At 34.7% G+C, this 17,365-nt stretch overlaps 1 protein-coding gene across 1 annotated transcript in view; it reads right to left on the minus strand.

The window, feature by feature from the left end:
• The window catches only part of cftr (CF transmembrane conductance regulator), a 109,280-nt gene extending 107,783 nt beyond the window's left edge, over positions 1-1,497 (minus strand). The window contains exon 1 of the mRNA XM_061924650.1: positions 1,296-1,497. Within this exon, the coding sequence (XP_061780634.1) occupies positions 1,296-1,348 (53 nt within the window). The 5' untranslated portion in view covers positions 1,349-1,497. The remainder of the gene's footprint in view (positions 1-1,295) is intronic.
• Between the last annotated feature and the right edge of the window lie 15,868 nt (positions 1,498-17,365).

Raw genomic sequence — 17,365 nt, forward strand, 5'->3', positions numbered from 1 at the left:
ATTATGTTTGTTAAAAATAGTGTTGTTTTTTTTATTTATTTAAAATACATATTTGTTGCTTGAAAACTCAAGACCAACTTTTGGAAAATGAAATTAATTAGTTAGCATAATTTGATGTACGAAAATTCACTCAACGCAAAAAATCAGTTCGGTAAATTCAGTGTAAAAAAAACAAACATCTTTGGTAATAAAGAGAATAATTAATCTGGTCAGTAATTAAAATATACACACATAAAACAACAGTATTTGGTATTAAAAATATATATTTAATGAAGTAGATAGTAATGACGTCTACTATTCATGTTTAAATAACTTTCACTGCAAATTAATATCACTTTAAAACATCGTTATCAAACTTCTGGACTACTCATCATCCGTATCGGCCCTGGGAAAAAAAAGTACTAATAACGCTTTGTCACTAAAAACAAAGTTTTGTCTTTCAATATATATATATATATATATATATATTTTTTTTTGTGCAAAATAAAACGACGTGAAAATGGCGGCCGCACGAAAGGGACAAGCGGTAGGAAATAAATGGATGGATGTTTTGACGTTTCGGTACGCTGCCCCTAGTGGAGAAAGTTTGCATGCCAGGGGAATCATTTGATTTTGTAGAAATATTTATATCACAAACATGAAATAAAAATTCTATTAGTAATAAAAAAATGTCTACAAAATTAGAATTTTACTCTTTTTGTTTTGTTGTGTAATCGGGATTCCAACTTTAATTTGTGTCTTTATTACCAATATTGTGGAGTGTTTTGTTTTTTGTTTTTTTTTTTAATACAGGTTTTTTATTTATTTTATTTCTGTTTGTATTTCTTTTATTTGGGTTTGATCGTTGTATGTTTTCTTTTTCTGTGATATGGATCCCGCCGGGTCAGAAACAAAATGACTACTGCCTCAAAGCTTTTATTTTGAAACTGAATGTCTGACTGAATATTTTTACTTCAAATTATGCTGAGAATTTAATGAAATATAAATGTGTGTGCTTAAAAATTCAGTCGGTTAAAAAATGTTTTTATTTTTTTATTTAAAATAAATATTTGTTTACTTAAAAACTTTTTTGGAAAATAAAAATTAATTAGTCAGCATAATTTGATGTACAAAAAATCAGTTCGGTAAATTCAGTGTGAAAAAAAAAATCTTTGGTAATAAAGAGAAGAATTAATTTGCATACGTCAGCAGGTACAAAACTTCTTCCAAGTGGGAAAAGTGCGCGTGCGTGTGCGGCTCTTCTCACGCAGCGCAAAAAAAAAAAGGCGTGCAGGGAATCGAACGCGCGTCCTTACCAGAAGAAGAACCTGGACAGGAAGTTGGCATCTTCCACCGGTGACTTCTGCATCCTTGACAGCGAGGCTCCGCGTGCCCCCCCGCACACCTGTCCGCGTGCCCCCTCACACCTGTCCGTGTGCCGCCCACCGTGAAGTCATCGGAGCCTTAAAAGAGGTCCACAAGTCCCGCAACCCGCTCCGGAATCCGCGCAAGACCCGAGTGACCGTCGCTCTGTGCGCGGGACCGCCGATCGTCCATCCTTTATGTGCGCGCGCACACGCGTCACGGCCAACCGCTGGTGACGCCTCAGCGCTGGTCACGTGACTGTAGAAGGAAGCCAAGCTCTAAAATATCTTCAACATTATGGAAAATATCACAAATATTCATCTTTTAACAATTTAGTTGGATTAAAAAGAAAAACTTTTGAACATTGTCATGGGTAACAATGTCTGAATGCAAAGTGTGGCCCGGGGACATTTGCAGCCCACAGGTCATTTTTTAACACGTTCGACAGATAATATTAAGAAATCACCAAAATGATTCCCGGGCGCGGCCACCGCTGCTGCCCACTGCTCCCCTCACCTCCCAGGGGGTGATCAAGGGTGATGGGTCAAATGCAGAGAATAATCTCGCCACACCTAGTGTGTGTGTGACAATCATTGGTACTTTAACTTTTTTTTTTAACTTTAAGTGTAATAAAAGATCAAACCGGTGAAAATGTGACAATAAAAAAGCTGCAATGTTGACTCTAATAACACGTTTTTTAAATTTAAAATTGTCATTACTCAAAAAAAAAAAATAACGATGATTGACAGGCTCCAGTTAAATCAGATACACTTTGAAAACATTTTTGGGGGGGGTAAATATTGAAAAAAAACATGAACATTTTATTTAAAAAAACACTTAAGGACAAGCGATAGAAAATGGATGGATGGATGAACTTATAAATGACAGATTTAAGTGTTGAAAGGAAGTCATACTTTATTATTTATTTTTATTTTTATTTGACACTTATGATTTGGTTCCCCAAGAATTTTAGTGGGACTTTAAAATAAAATGTCATTACTGCTCAAAAAATAATAATGAATCAAAATCAATGTTGTTATGAATGATTGACAGGCTCCAATTAAATCAGATACTACACTTTGAAACATTTATTGGGGAAAATATTGGGGAAAAAAACATGATTTTTTTTTTTTTTAACAACTTATAAATGACATATTTAAGTGTTAAAAGGAAGTCATACTTTTTTTTTGTAATTAAATTTGACACTTTTATGATTTGGTTCCCCAATAATTTTAGTGTGACTTTGAAATAAAATGTCATTGCTGCTGAAAAAAAAAAAATAATGAATGAAAATCAATGTTGTTATGAATGATTGGCAGGCTCCAATTAAATCAGATACTACACTTTGAAATATTTTGGGGGGGAAAATACTGGGGAAAAAAACGTGTTTTTTTTTTTTTAACAACTTATAAATGACATATTTAAGTGTTAAAAGGAAGTCATACATTAAAAAAATAAAAATAATAACAATTTTACACTTTTATGATTTGGTTCCCCAATAATTTTAGTGGGACTTTAAAATAAAATGTATTTACTGCTTAAAAAAATAATGAATGAAAATCAATGTTGTTATGAATGATTGACAGGCTCCAATTAAATCAGATACTACGCTTTGAAATATTTTTGGAAAATATTTAAAAAACGAAAAACATGAAAAACTATTAAACAACTTATAAATGACGGATTTAAGTGTTAAAAGGAAGTCATACATTTTTTATTTTTTATTTTATTTTACACTTTTATTATTTGGTTCCCCAAGAATTTTAGTGGGACTTTAAAATAAAATGTCATTGCTGCTTAAAAAAATAATAATGAATGAAAATCAATGTTGTTATGAATGATTGACAGGCTCCAATTAAATCAGATACTACATTTTGAAATATTTTTTGAGGGAAAATATTGAGAAAAAAAAACGTGAAAAACTGTATTAAAAATACTACTTATAAATGACGGATTTAAGTGTTAAAAGGAAGCCATACATTTTTTTAATTTTTTTTTTTAAATTTGACACTTTTATTATTTGGTTCCCCAAGAATTTTAGTGGGACTTTAAAATAAAATGTCATTGCTGCTCAAAAAATAATAATGAATGAAAATCAATGTTGTTATGAATGATTGACAGGCTCCAATTAAATCAGATACTACACTTTGAAATATTCTTTGGGGAAAATATTGAAAAAAAAAAAATGATTTTTTTAATTTTTTTTTAACAACTTATAAATGACAGATTTAAGTGTTAAAAGGAAGTCATACATTAAAAAAACTTTTTTTTTTTTTAATTTGACACTTTTATGATTTGGTTCCCCAATAATTTTAGTGGGACTTTAAAATAAAATGTCATTGCTGCTCAAAAAAATTATAATGAATGAAAATCAATGTTGTTATTGTATGATTGACAGGCTCCAATTAAATCAGGTACTACACTTTGAAATATTTTTTGGGGGAAAATATTGAGGGAAAAAAACATGAAAACTGTATTAAAAATACAACTTATAAATGACAGATTTAAGTGTTAAAAGGAAGTCATACATTTTTTTATTGTTTTTTTAAATTTGACACTTTTATGATTTGGTTCCCCACGAATTTTAGTGGGACTTTAAAATAAAATGTCATTGCTGCTCAAAAAATAATAATGAATCAAAATCAATGTTGTTATGAATGATTGACATATTTAAATACTTCACATCAAATATTACATTTTGAAATGTTTATTGGAAGTTTTCTTAGACAAAAAGGACATAAAACAAAACCAAAAAAAAAATAATGAAAAAATAATAAAAACTTATGAATTACAGATAAATCTGAAGATGATTTTTAGAGATTTAAGTTTTAAAAGTAAACAAATAAAGTTTGACTTATTTCTGACACTTTTATGAGTGGGACCCTTTTGGATCCCAAGGAATTTTAGTGGGATTTTTTTTTTTTTAAATGTCATTGCTCAAAAAATGATAATGAATCAAAATCAATATTGTTATGAATTATTGACATATTTAAATACTTCACATCAAATATTACACTTTGAAATATTTATTGAGAAAAATACTGCATATTTTGTGTTTTTCTCATAAAAAAACAAAGTTTTCTTAGACAAAAGGGACATAAAACAAAACAGAAAAAATAATAAAAACGTATAAATTACGGATAAATCTGAAGTTGATTTTTAGAGATTTAAGTGTTAAAAGTAAAAAAATTAAGTATGACTTATTTTTATCGCTTTTATGAGAGGGACCCTTTTGGATCCCCAATAATTTTAGTGGGATTTTTTAGTTCTTTGCTCAAAAAATAATAATGAATCAAAATCATTGTTTTATGAATTATTGACATATTTAAGGCTCCAATTGCTTCACATCAAATATTACACTTTAAAATATTTATATAATATGTATATAATATGTAAAATATGTATATAATATATACATACTATGCAAGTATAAAAAAGCTTATTTTGAAAAATTTGTTGGCATTTCACAAGAAAAAGGTCACAATTTCACAAGAAAAACTAAGACTTTTGGTAATATTATAATAAAAGTCATCATTTTACTCAACGCAAGTCAAAATTTTACAAGAAAAACGGAACATTTGTGCAATATTATGATAAAAGTTGGAATTTTACTCAATAACAATCACAGTTTTACAAGAAAAGCTTAACATTTTTGCAATTTTTTGAAAAGCGTTGTAATTTTACTCGACAAAAGTCACAATTTTTTAAGAAAACTTTAAAATGTTGGCAATATTATAATAATAATCTGAATTTTACTTGGCAAAATTATGACAAAACTCATAATTGTATTCAAAAATTGTCACTATTTAACAAGAACAACATAAAAAATGGTAATATTGCGATAAGTCAGCATTTTATATGACAAATGTCACCATTTTGCGTTAAAAAGTAATAATTTTACATAAAAAAGTAATAATTTTACGGGAAAATAATGCGATATTATAGAAACAGAAAGAATATGGGAAATTGATGCCAATTTTATAAGAAAAAAAGTCAACAAATTGTGAGAAAAAGACTGCTTTTAATTTTATTTTTTTTATTGTTTTATTTACTTCAAGTTATGACAGTATGTCTCTATATATATATTTTTATTTTTATTTTTTTTAAATTAATTTTGGCCAAAGGGGGCGCATCTAAATTTCTTACACACACTTATTATTACATATGTTGACCGTAGGGGGAGCACTTCAAATGTTTACACACACTTGTTATTTCATATGTTGACTTTTAAACGCGACACACAGTCAATTTGAAAAATCCCTCCTTTTTAAGACCATCCTCATTTTGATCGATTTCACCACCAGGGGTGCAAATGAGACATTCTCTATTAGATGCAATAGTTTTCTGTATTGGGAGCATGATTGTCCTAACTTGTTCACACCTCCTCATATGGAAGATACTTTTCCTTGTTGATGTCTCAAGAAGGGTAGAAATGCAAGAACACACTCACACACACACACACACACACACACACACACACACACACACACACACACACACACACACACACACACTTAAATCAATTCCTTTTGAATCAAAAAGTGTTTTAATGAGTTTGAAGTTGGACTCTGTATCAGCAGAGGAGGATCCAAACATTCCACAAGAGAACACACATCAAGTATGCAGATAAGTATTTGTACTCAGTACTCATACTTCATGTACTAGTTATTGTAATATTCATTATCAAATATAAGTATTTGTACTCAGTACTCATACTTCATGTACTAGTTATTGTAATATAATCAAATATAAGTATTTGTACTCATACTTCATGTACTAGTTATTGTAATAATCATTATCAAATATAAGTATTTGTACTCAGTACTCATACTTCATGTACTAGTTATTGTAATGTTAATCATCAAATATAAGTATTTGTACTCAGTACTCATACTTCATGTACTAGTTATTGTAATAATCATTATCAAATATAAGTATTTGTACTCAGTACTCATACTTCATGTACTAGTTATTGTAATGTTAATCATCAAATATAAGTATTTGTACTCAGTACTCATACTTCATGTACTAGTTATTGTAATATAATCAAAGATAAGTATTTGTACTCACACTCATACTTCATGTACTAGTTATTGTAATATTAATAATCAAATATAGGTATTTGTACTCACACTCATACTTCATGTATTAGTTATTGTAATATTAATCATCAAATATGAGTATTTGTACTCCGTACTCATACATCATGTACTAGTTATTGTAATATAATCAAATATAAGTATTTGTACTCATTACTCATACTTCATGTACTAGTTATTGTAATATTACTCATCAAAGATAAGTATTTGTACTCAGTACTCACTTCATGTCCTAGTTATTGTAATATTAATAATCAAATATAAGTTTGTGTACTCAGTACTCACACTCATACTTCATGTACTAGTTATTGTAATATTACTCATCAAAGATAAGTATTTGTACTCTGTACTCACTTCATGTACTAGTTATTGTAATATTAATAATCAAATATAAGTTTGTGTACTCACACTCATACTTCATGTACTAGTTATTGTAATATTAATCATCAATACTCTTGGGACATGGCAGTGATGTGTAATTACTGTATTTTATGTTTAATTACTGTATGTGACGTGTAATTATTGTATGTAGTGAAGTGAATTATAGTGACTCAAAGCGCTTTACATAGTGAAACCCAATATCTAAGTTACATTTAAAGCAGTGTGGGTGGCACTGGGAGCAGGTGGGTAAAGTGTCTTGCCCAAGGACACAACGGCAATGACTAGGATGGCGGAAGCGGGGATCGAACCTGCAACCCTTAAGTTGCTGGCACGGCCACTCTACCAACCGAGCTATACCGCCCCATGTAATTATTGTATGTGATGTGTAATTACTGTATGTGATGTGTAATGACTTAATATGTGATCAAGAAGACTTCAAGCTGGAGCTGTTGTTGCTTCAAGCCTTCAGCAGGAAACACTGACCTCTGCTGGCCATTTATTGTCACTACACCCCCACTGCACTAGAGCGGAAAGGGGCTTCCATAGTATATGTAATGTTTCGACTTTTAGTTGCAGTGGAGAAGAAACACGGGTGTTGAGATGTCCCCATTCTCTATAGAAAAGATCAAATTTGGTATTTTTTATAAACGACTGTAACGTAGAAATGTTTGTCAACATTATTATGCTCCAGGCCAATTTTTTTTTTTACATGAATATCGATTTATGAAAGTAAGGCCTACATTTTCTAATTGGCTTAATGGGTTACAATTATCAATCAAATCTTGGAGGATGATTAAGAGTACTGAAGCCCTTAAACTGATATCCTTGTTAAAGACATTTAAGGTGATTTAGGTAGCCCCTTTTGTCTTTGTTTGTTTGTTTTTTCATATATTTTTAGTGTTATTACTCTTATCTGTATTTGCATGTGTTTTCTTTCCTTGATGTTGAAAGTGTCTTGACTTTTGTGTGAATTATCACAAAAAATAATGTGACAATCTGGATCATATTTCTTCTTACAGTAGTTTGGTGATACAAAGGGACCGTCATAAACATATAGTGAGTGTGTGTGCGTCAGTGACGTGCGGTGAGGTTGATGGCTGGTGAGGCACTGACTTCATCACAGTCAGATTTACAAACATATGAACCCTAAAGAGTATCTTATTCACCATTTGATTGGCAGCAGTTAACGGGTTATGTTTAAAAGCTCATACCAGCATTCTTCCCTGCTTGGCACTCAGCATCAAGGGTTGGAATTGGGGGTTAAATTACCAAAGATTATTCCCGGGCGCGGCGCTGCTGCTGCCCACTGCTCCCCTCACCTCCCAGGGGGTGATCAAGGGATGGGTCAAATGCAGAGGACAAATTTCATTACACCTAGTGTGTGTGTGACAATCATTGGTACTTTAACTTAACTTTAACTTTACACATACAAACTGTAGCACACAAAAAAGCACATTTAATAAAAAAAACTTTATTATGGTCTTACCTTTACTTATAAATGAAGTCCATTCACCGCTGTTGTGCTGGATTAATGCACCCCTGACGGGAGTGTTCTATCAACTAAAGCCCTCACTTCAACTTTCCACGTGCAAGATTGAATCTATTTAAAAAAGTGTAACCGAGGGTTTATAAATGTCGCCTATACTGTATGAAACTACAAAATAACAAACACGGAGGCTCCAGTTTACACGAGGACCACTTTATTTACCTTCTTTCAAAAACCTGCGCTCCACTCCAATGTGTCATCACTTCCACTCTTAGCGCCTTCAAAATAAGAGCTCAAGGCATATACTGCATAACAGCGCATAACAGGAACTTAACATCACAAAGAGGAAAGCCCATAAAAATAGGTTACAAAAGTTATTTAATAAGAAGCCAAAAAGTGCAAAAACAATAATGTTCGTGTTGGAGGAGTTGGGAATTACGTACACCTGCAGTCTGCAGGTGTACCTAATGTTGTGGCCCTGCAGTCATTCACAACTCCTCCAACACGAACATTATTGTTTTTGCACTTTTTGGCTTCTTATGAAATAACTTTTTTAAATAGATTCAATCTTGCACGTGGAAAGTTTAAGTGTGGGCTTTAGTTCAATCAATCAATCAATCAATCTTTATTTATATAGCCCTAAATCACAAGTGTCTCAAAGGGCTGCACAAGCCACAACGACATCCTCGGTACAAAGCCCACATACGGGCAAGGAAAAACTCACCCCAGTGGGACGTCGATGTGAATGACTATGAGAAACCTTGGAGAGGACCGCATATGTGGGTAACCCCCCCCCCTCTAGGGGAGACCGAAAGCAATGGATGTCGAGTGGGTCTGACATAATATTGTGAGAGTCCAGTCCATAGTGGATCCAACATAATAGTAAGAGTCCAGTCCATAGTGGGGCCAGCAGGACACCATCCCGAGCGGAGACGGGTCAGCAGCGTAGAGATGTTCCCAGCCGATGCACAGGCGAGCGGTCCACCCCGGGTCCCGACTCTGGACAGCCAGCACTTCATCCATGGCCACCGGACCTGTGCCACCCCCCCTCAAGGAAAAGGGGAGCAGAGGAGAAAAGAAAAGAAACGGCAGATCAACTGGTCTAACAGGGGGGCTATTTAAAGGCTAGAGTATACAAATGAGTTTTAAGATGGGACTTAAATGCTTCTACTGAGGTAGCATCTCTAATTGTTACCGGGAGGGCATTCCATAGTACTGGAGCCCGAATAGAAAACGCTCTACAGCCCGCAGACTTTTTTTGGGCTCTGGGAATCACTAATAAGCCGGAGTTCTTTGAACGCAGATTTCTTGCCGGGACATATGGTACAATGCAATCGACAAGATAGGACGGAGCTAGACCGTGTAGTATTTTATACGTAAGTAGTAAAACCTTAAAGTCACTTCTTAAGTGCACAGGAAGCCAGTGCAGGTGAGCCAGTATAGGCGTAATATGATCAAACTTTCTTGTTCTTGTCAAAAGTCTAGCAGCCGCATTTTGTACCAACTGTAATTTTTTAATGCTAGACATAGGGAGACCCGAAAATAATACGTTACAGTAGTCGAGACGAGACGTAACGAACGCATGAATAATGATCTCAGCGTCGCTAGTGGATAAAATAGAACGAATTTTAGCGATATTACGGAGATGAAAGAAGGCCGTTTTAGTAACACTCTTAATATGTGATTCAAACGAGAGAGTTGGGTCGAAGATAACACCCAGATTCTTTACTGATTCGCCTTGTGTAATTGTTTGGTTGTCAAATGTTAAGGTGGTATTATTAAATAAATGTCGGTGTTTAGCAGGACCGATAATCAGCATTTCCGTTTTCTTGGCGTTGAGTTGCAAGAAGTTAGCGGACATCCATTGTTTAATTTCATTAAGACACGCCTCCAGCTGACTACAATCCGGCGTGTTGGTCAGCTTTAGGGGCATGTAGAGTTGGGTGTCATCAGCATAGCAATGAAAGCTAACACCGTATTTGCGTATGATGTCGCCTAGCGGCAGCATGTAAATACTAAAGAGTGCAGGGCCAAGAACCGAACCCTGAGGAACTCCGCACGTTACCTTAACATAGTCCGAGGTCACATTATTATGGGAGACGCATTGCATCCTGTCAGTAAGATAAGAGTTAAACCACGACAAAGCTAAGTCTGACATACCAATACGTGTTTTGATACGCTCTAATAAAATATTATGATCGACGGTATCGAAAGCAGCGCTAAGATCAAGAAGCAGCAACATAGATGACGCATCAGAATCCATCGTTAGCAGTAGATCATTAGTCATTTTTGCGAGGGCTGTCTCCGTAGAGTGATTTGCCCTGAAACCGGATTGAAAAGGTTCACAGAGATTGTTAGACACTAAGTGTTCATTTAGCTGCTGTGCGACAATTTTTTCGAGGATTTTCGAAATAAAGGGAAGGTGGGACACCGGTCGGTAGTTTACCATGAGGTCAGGATCAAGGTTAGGTCTTTTGAGCAGAGGATGAATAACCGCTTTCTTGAATGCTAGGGGAACAGTGCCAGAGGAAAGTGATAAGTTTATAATATTTAGCACTGATGGACCTAATAATACAAAAAGCTCCTTGATAAGTTTCCCAGGAAGTGGGTCAAGTAAACATGTTGTTTGTTTTATCCCACTTACACGCTGTAATAGTTCCTCTAATGTTATTTCATCAAAAAGAGAGAGACTATTTTGTATTGCAGTATCCGTCGTAGATACAGTCGTATCTGTGTTCATAGAACCCAGTTGTAGCTGGGATGCGTTGTCTTTAATCTCCTTTCTAATGAGTTCAATTTTCTTATTAAAGAAATTCATAAAGTCATCTGCCGAGTGGGTGGAGCTATTGGGAGGAGTCCCTTGTTGGGTTAGCGATGCTACTGTACTAAACAAAAATTTAGGGTCGTTTTTGTTGAGGTGGATGAGATTTGAGTATTATTTAGCTTTAGCTAAGGTAAGCATGCGTTTATACGATATTAAACTATCACTCCATGCTTGATGGAAAACCTCAAGCTTGGTCGCGCGCCATTTGCGTTCCAACTTTCTACATGATAATTTATGAGCTCTGGTTTCCTCTGTAAACCATGGGGTGCGCCTTTTAGGGGCCCTTTTTTGTTTTAGCGGTGCTATACTATCAATGGTTTTGCGCAGGGCATTGTCAAAGTTGTTAGTGAGGTTATCAATAGAGCCGACATAATTTGGGAATGGTGCCATTACCGAAGGCAGTAGGTCAGCAAGAGTCATCGTTGTGGCGGCATTAATGTTGCGGCTGCTATAGCAGTTATTATTATTATTAGTTTGTTGACAATGAGTCAGAACTTCGAATTTTATAAGGTAATGATCGGACATTACTTTAGTATACGGGAGTACCATAACTTTGGAGGTGGTGACACCCCTGACCAGCACTAGATCTATCGTATTGCCGTTGCGATGCGTAGGTTCATTTATTATTTGTGTAAGACCACAGCTATCAATTATAGTCTGGAGCGCCACGCACTGAGGGTCCGATGGGGTATTCATATGGATATTAAAGTCCCCCATTATGATTATATTGTCTGCGTGCGTCACTAGATCAGCAACGAACTCTGAGAATTCATTAATAAAGTCCGAGTAGGGCCCTGGGGGGCGTTAGATAACAGCCATATCGAGAGGCAGCGGTGCGACAGACCTCATAGTAAGCACCTCAAACGATTTGTATTTATTATTTAGGTTAGGGGTAAGGTTAAAGTTTTCATTGTATATTAGTGCGACCCCCCCACCCCTTTTAAGGGGACGGGCAATATGCGCATTCGTATAGTTAGGAGGAGATGCCTCATTTAGCGCAAAAAATTTGTCTGGTTTGAGCCAGGTTTCGCTAAGACCAATGACGTTAAGATTGTTGTCTCTAATGACCTCATTAACTAATAACGTTTTGGGAGACAATGATCTTATGTTTAAAAAGCCCATATTATAAGTATTGGGCTGTTTTGACGAGTTTTTGTTTAAATTATCCGTAGTAGAAATATTAATAATGTTGCGTTTATTATACGTAGTGTACTTTAAATAGTTTTGACCATATCTAGGAATTGATACGACGGGAATTTTCAGATTGTTTGCTTGATGCTGCGATCGACTGAACGCATCATGATTTGCCACCTCAGTAGAATGCATATCTACCCCGGACACATTCACAACAGAAAACACATTATGTGAGTTGTGTGTTATTCTAAGAAAATTGCTATGCGTACAGGAATTATCCAGCCTGGTGCTGGCTAGTTCTAGCTTAACTGACTCCTCACCCGGACTAGCAGGCTCTGTAATTGCCTGTGGCCGGGCTTGCTCTAGTGTAGTTAGTCAAATGTGACTTAAACAGTAGTCTATATTCTTAGACAGGATGATGGCGCCTTCCTGGTTAGGGTGAAGGCCGTCCCTCATCAGCAAGCCTGGTTTGCCCCAGAAAGAGGGCCAATTATCAATAAACGTTAGTCCCTGTTGTCTACAGAAGCTAGCCAGCCACTTGTTAAGCGAGACTAACAAGTCTCGCTTGTTAGTCTCTAGTTGATATAACACTCCCGTCAGGGATTTCATTCTACGGCAGGGGTGCAGGAGGCGGGATTACTGGAGCCTCAGCCAGTGCGTCTTTTGCAGCCGTTTTATGATCGCTCAGCACAAGAAATACGTTACACACATACAGTTGTTGACAAAATACACTGTACATTATATACCTCAGCTAACTAAACTATGGAAATGTATAATATAATTCATATAGCAATACGGTCTCACTGCACAGCAGGCCAGCAGTTAGCCGAGTCCGCAATCCATGGTGAGGCACAACTGAGTGACGTGCCTCAACTGGCTGCTGTTCACCGCACCGTCTCTTCTCAGTATTTGAACGGCAAATGTGAAAATTCAGCGATTTTGAATAAAAATAATCTAAAACTGGTGAAGTTAAATGGAAAATAACTTTATAGTATAATCACTGGATACATATAACAATTTAATAAAAATGTTTTCTTTTTACATTTTTTTTCTTTCCATGATGGCAGGTGAGGCCCCGCCTCACCTGCCTCTAGTGACTGCACGTCACTGGTGTGCGTGCGTATGTGTGAACAAGAGAGGAAGTAGAAAGAGTCACACGTTGTTTTGCAGACTCGAATGATTTTGTGATTTATGTTATTGTAAACACCAGGCTAAGCCACAGCTCCTCAAATGTTTTTTTTTTATTTTTTTAATATATATATTTTTTTTTTAATAAACCGAATTTAATAGGAAAAACATGAAGAAAAAAATGATTTTCTGACAGCTGGTCAGTAGTCTTGGACTAGTGATCTGCCAATGACAACTGATTAGTAACTAGTCTTGGCCTATTGATCTGCAGATGGCAGCTGGTTATTAACTAGTATTGGTCTAAAGTTTGTTGTTCCATAAAAAAATACAAAAAAATAAAAAAGTATTAGTTATGATTTTAGTTATCAGTTATGATTTTTTATTTCATAATTCTGATTTTTTTTTTTTTTAAATCTCATTTCGACATTTTATCTAATAATCATGACATTTTATCTCATAATTTCGACTTTCCCCCCCTCATAATTATGACTTTTTATCTCATAATTTCGACTTTCCCCCCCTCATAATTATGACTTTTTATCTCATAATTTCGACATTTTTGTCTCATAATTTCAACTTTTCGCCTCATAATTATGTCTTACCATTGGGGTATTTTTTTTTCTTTGAGTGGCGGAAACGGACTTCCATAGATATTAGGGCTGCGAATCTTTGGGTGTCCCACGATTCAATTCAATATCGATTCTTGGGGTCACGATTCGATTATAAATCGATTTTTTTCGATTCAACGCGATTCTCGATTCAAAAACGATATTTGTCCGATTAAAAACGATTTACTATTTATTCACTACATAGGATTTCAGCAGGATCTACCCCAGTCTGCTGACATGCAAGCAGAGTAGTAGATTTTTATAAAAAGCTTGTATAATTGTATAGGACAATGTTTTATCAACTGATTGCAATAATGTAAATTTGTTTTAACTATTAAATGAACCAAAAATATGACTTATTTTATCTTTGTGAAAATATTGGACACAGTGTGTTGTCAAGCTTATGAGATGCGATGCAAGTGTAAGCCACTGTGACACTATTGTTCTTTTTTAAAATTTTGATAAAAATGTCTAATGATAATGTCAATGAGGGATTTTTAATCACCGCTATGTTGAAATTGTAACTAATATTGATACTGTTGTTGATAATATTCATTTTTGTTTCACTACTTTTGGTTTGTTCTGTGTCGTGTTTGTGTCTCCTCTCAATTGCTCTGTTTATTGCAGTTCTGAGTGTTGCTGGGTCGGGTTTGGTTTTGGAATTGGATTGCATTGTTATGGTATTGCTGTGTATTATTTTGTTAAAAAAAAAATTGAAATAAAAATCGATTTTTGAAAAATGGGAATCGATACTGAATCGTACAATGTGAGAATCGCGATTTGAATTCGAATCGATTTTTCCCCACACCCCTAATAGCATACTTGCCAACCTTAAGACCTCCGATTTCGGGAGGTGGGGGGTGGGGGCGTGGTCGGAGTGGGGCGGGGCGTGGTTGGGGGCGTGGTTAAGAGGGGAGGAGTATATTGACAGTTAGAATTCACCAAGTCAAGTATTTCATATATATATATATATATATATATATATATATATATATATATATATATATATATATATTCAGGCACGTGCACACATAGGGCCCTATGGGTGCTTGAGCCCCTGCCCTTTTTTGCCTCGTCTTAAAAAGTGCCCTCTGCCTGTGTGTGTGTTTTTTTTCTTTTTTTTCTTTAAGTAACATTAATAAATTCCTGTCAGGGATGAAAAAAAAACAGCGGTACAAAAACTCCACGTTTTCTTGTAATACCGGGTTGTTTGAGCCTGCCGCTTCCGCCAGAGAGAGAGAGAGAGGGCGAGTGAGTGAGTAAGTGAGAGGAGAGAGAGCCAAGTGCCCCCCTGAGGAGACGTCACGTGACAGTGGGGCAACTTGAACCTGTGAGTTATGGTCTAGTCTATTCAATGTGTCAGCTTCTGTTTTTGCCGGACGTCGGAGCACGGCGCATCAATTGAGCACAGAGCAGAGCGGATCGTGCGGGACAGGAAGTAGTGTACAAAATACAAAATAAAACACCGGGTTAATTTTCAAAATAAAATGCACTGTGTTTTTACGGCGGATCACATTTCTCTCACAGTAGAGGTTTAGATATAAAGTTTATTGTGACTTTGTTATTACTGTGTGGGTTAACAAAATAATAATAATAACAATAATAATAAGAAGAATAATGATTATAATAATAATAATAATTATTATTATTATTATTATAATTAATAATAATAATTTCAGAATTCTGGGGATATAAGATGTAGGTTATCTGTTAGGAATATTACCATCTGTATTTAAACTTGATTCATGTTGCAGCACAATGCCAAAAAAAGAAAGGATAGAGAAAAGGAAGGAGAAGCAGCTAAGGGTAGCAGACCTCTTAATGCATGGCTAAAACCAAGTACTAGCATCATGGAAGCCCTGAATTTACATTGAGGAGCATATTTGGGTATAGGTGGCCTCCATTCTACAGCCCTCTACTGGCCCCTGGTCCATATTTTTGGGCCTGTATTGCGTTTCAGTTGTTTAGTCTGAGCATTAAGTGAGAAAGACCATAAGTTACAACTTGATGGTGTTTTCATCAAGTTAAGGGAAGAAGGACAGATTTTCACATTGAAGTTTTTTCCTTTTGGGTATTTATTTTTGTATTTTTTTTCAAAGTTCATGTTGCACTGTTCAATGTTCAATATTAAAGTGCTTATCTTTAACAATAAATAGCCTAATAATAAATCAGTTTTTTGTTGCTTTTCATGTCTTCCAAGCCTATGATAATGTGAATTAACTCATTATGACAATAATTTGTTGACACAAAAGAAATGGCAATCACTTTTACCTACAAAGGACACACAGCTAAGTAGTTAGCTTCCTATTAGCAAATTTAATTTTACATTAATTTCCATATTGTGTAAAGGACCAAAAAAAAATGTCCTGCCCTTTTCTGACTTTGAGCCCCTGCCCCTCTATAATCATGTGCACGTCCCTGTATATATTTATATATAGATATATAGATATCTACATCCTGAAAATATGCAAACAAAACTGTGTTTAGATAATAGATACTTCAAACTTGCATAAATAAATATTAAGGAATATAACATAACTTGGCTTCTGAGAGTTTCAAAATGTAATGAATAAAATGCTAAAGTTGTTGATAAACAAGCAATTATTTTAATAATTAAATATGGTAATTTTAAATGAGTTATTATGATAATTTAAAATCAATTATTTCAAATATGTTTATTTTAATGTATAATTCTATGGCTGGATGTAATAAGGAGTCAGGAAAAAATACAAATTAAAAATAAAATTAATTTTGATGTTTTTAGCAAAATATAGTAAACATGTATTTAGTTGTTTTTTAAAAAAAATTAATAAATATATTTATTTTTAGGTAAGATAAACATAATAATACAATTTATTTCTAGTCTGGATGATTTAGTTCTTGTCACCCTGTTGGCCTCCCGTCATGAAAAAAGGCTGTCCTCACTCAGGTCCGCATGGAGCTGGAGGGGGCGTGGCTTCTAGCTCCGGCTGAAAATCGGGAGATTTTCGGGAGAATATTTGTCCCGGGAGGATTTCGGGAGAGGCGCTGAATTTCGGGAGTCTCCCGGAAAATTCGGGAGGGTTGGAAAGTATGCTAATAGATGTAATTTTTCGACTTTTATTTTGTATTTGTATTTTTTATTTTATTTTATTTTGTTTAACAACAAACATACATTTATAATTCACCCAACAGTCAAGGCACTTTCAACAATAAGGAAAGAAAACAAAAGCAAATACATACAGCGTATTAAATATTAATAAATAATAATTATATTTATTTTTTATTTTGTTATTAAATACCAAAAAAATAAAAGACATAAAGGGCTACTTAAATCACTTTAAATGTTTTTAACAAAGATTATTTCGACTTTTAGTTGCAG

The sequence above is a fragment of the Nerophis lumbriciformis genome, linkage group LG29 (genome assembly GCF_033978685.3).
Source record: "Nerophis lumbriciformis linkage group LG29, RoL_Nlum_v2.1, whole genome shotgun sequence".
Lineage (NCBI taxonomy): Eukaryota > Metazoa > Chordata > Actinopteri > Syngnathiformes > Syngnathidae > Nerophis > Nerophis lumbriciformis.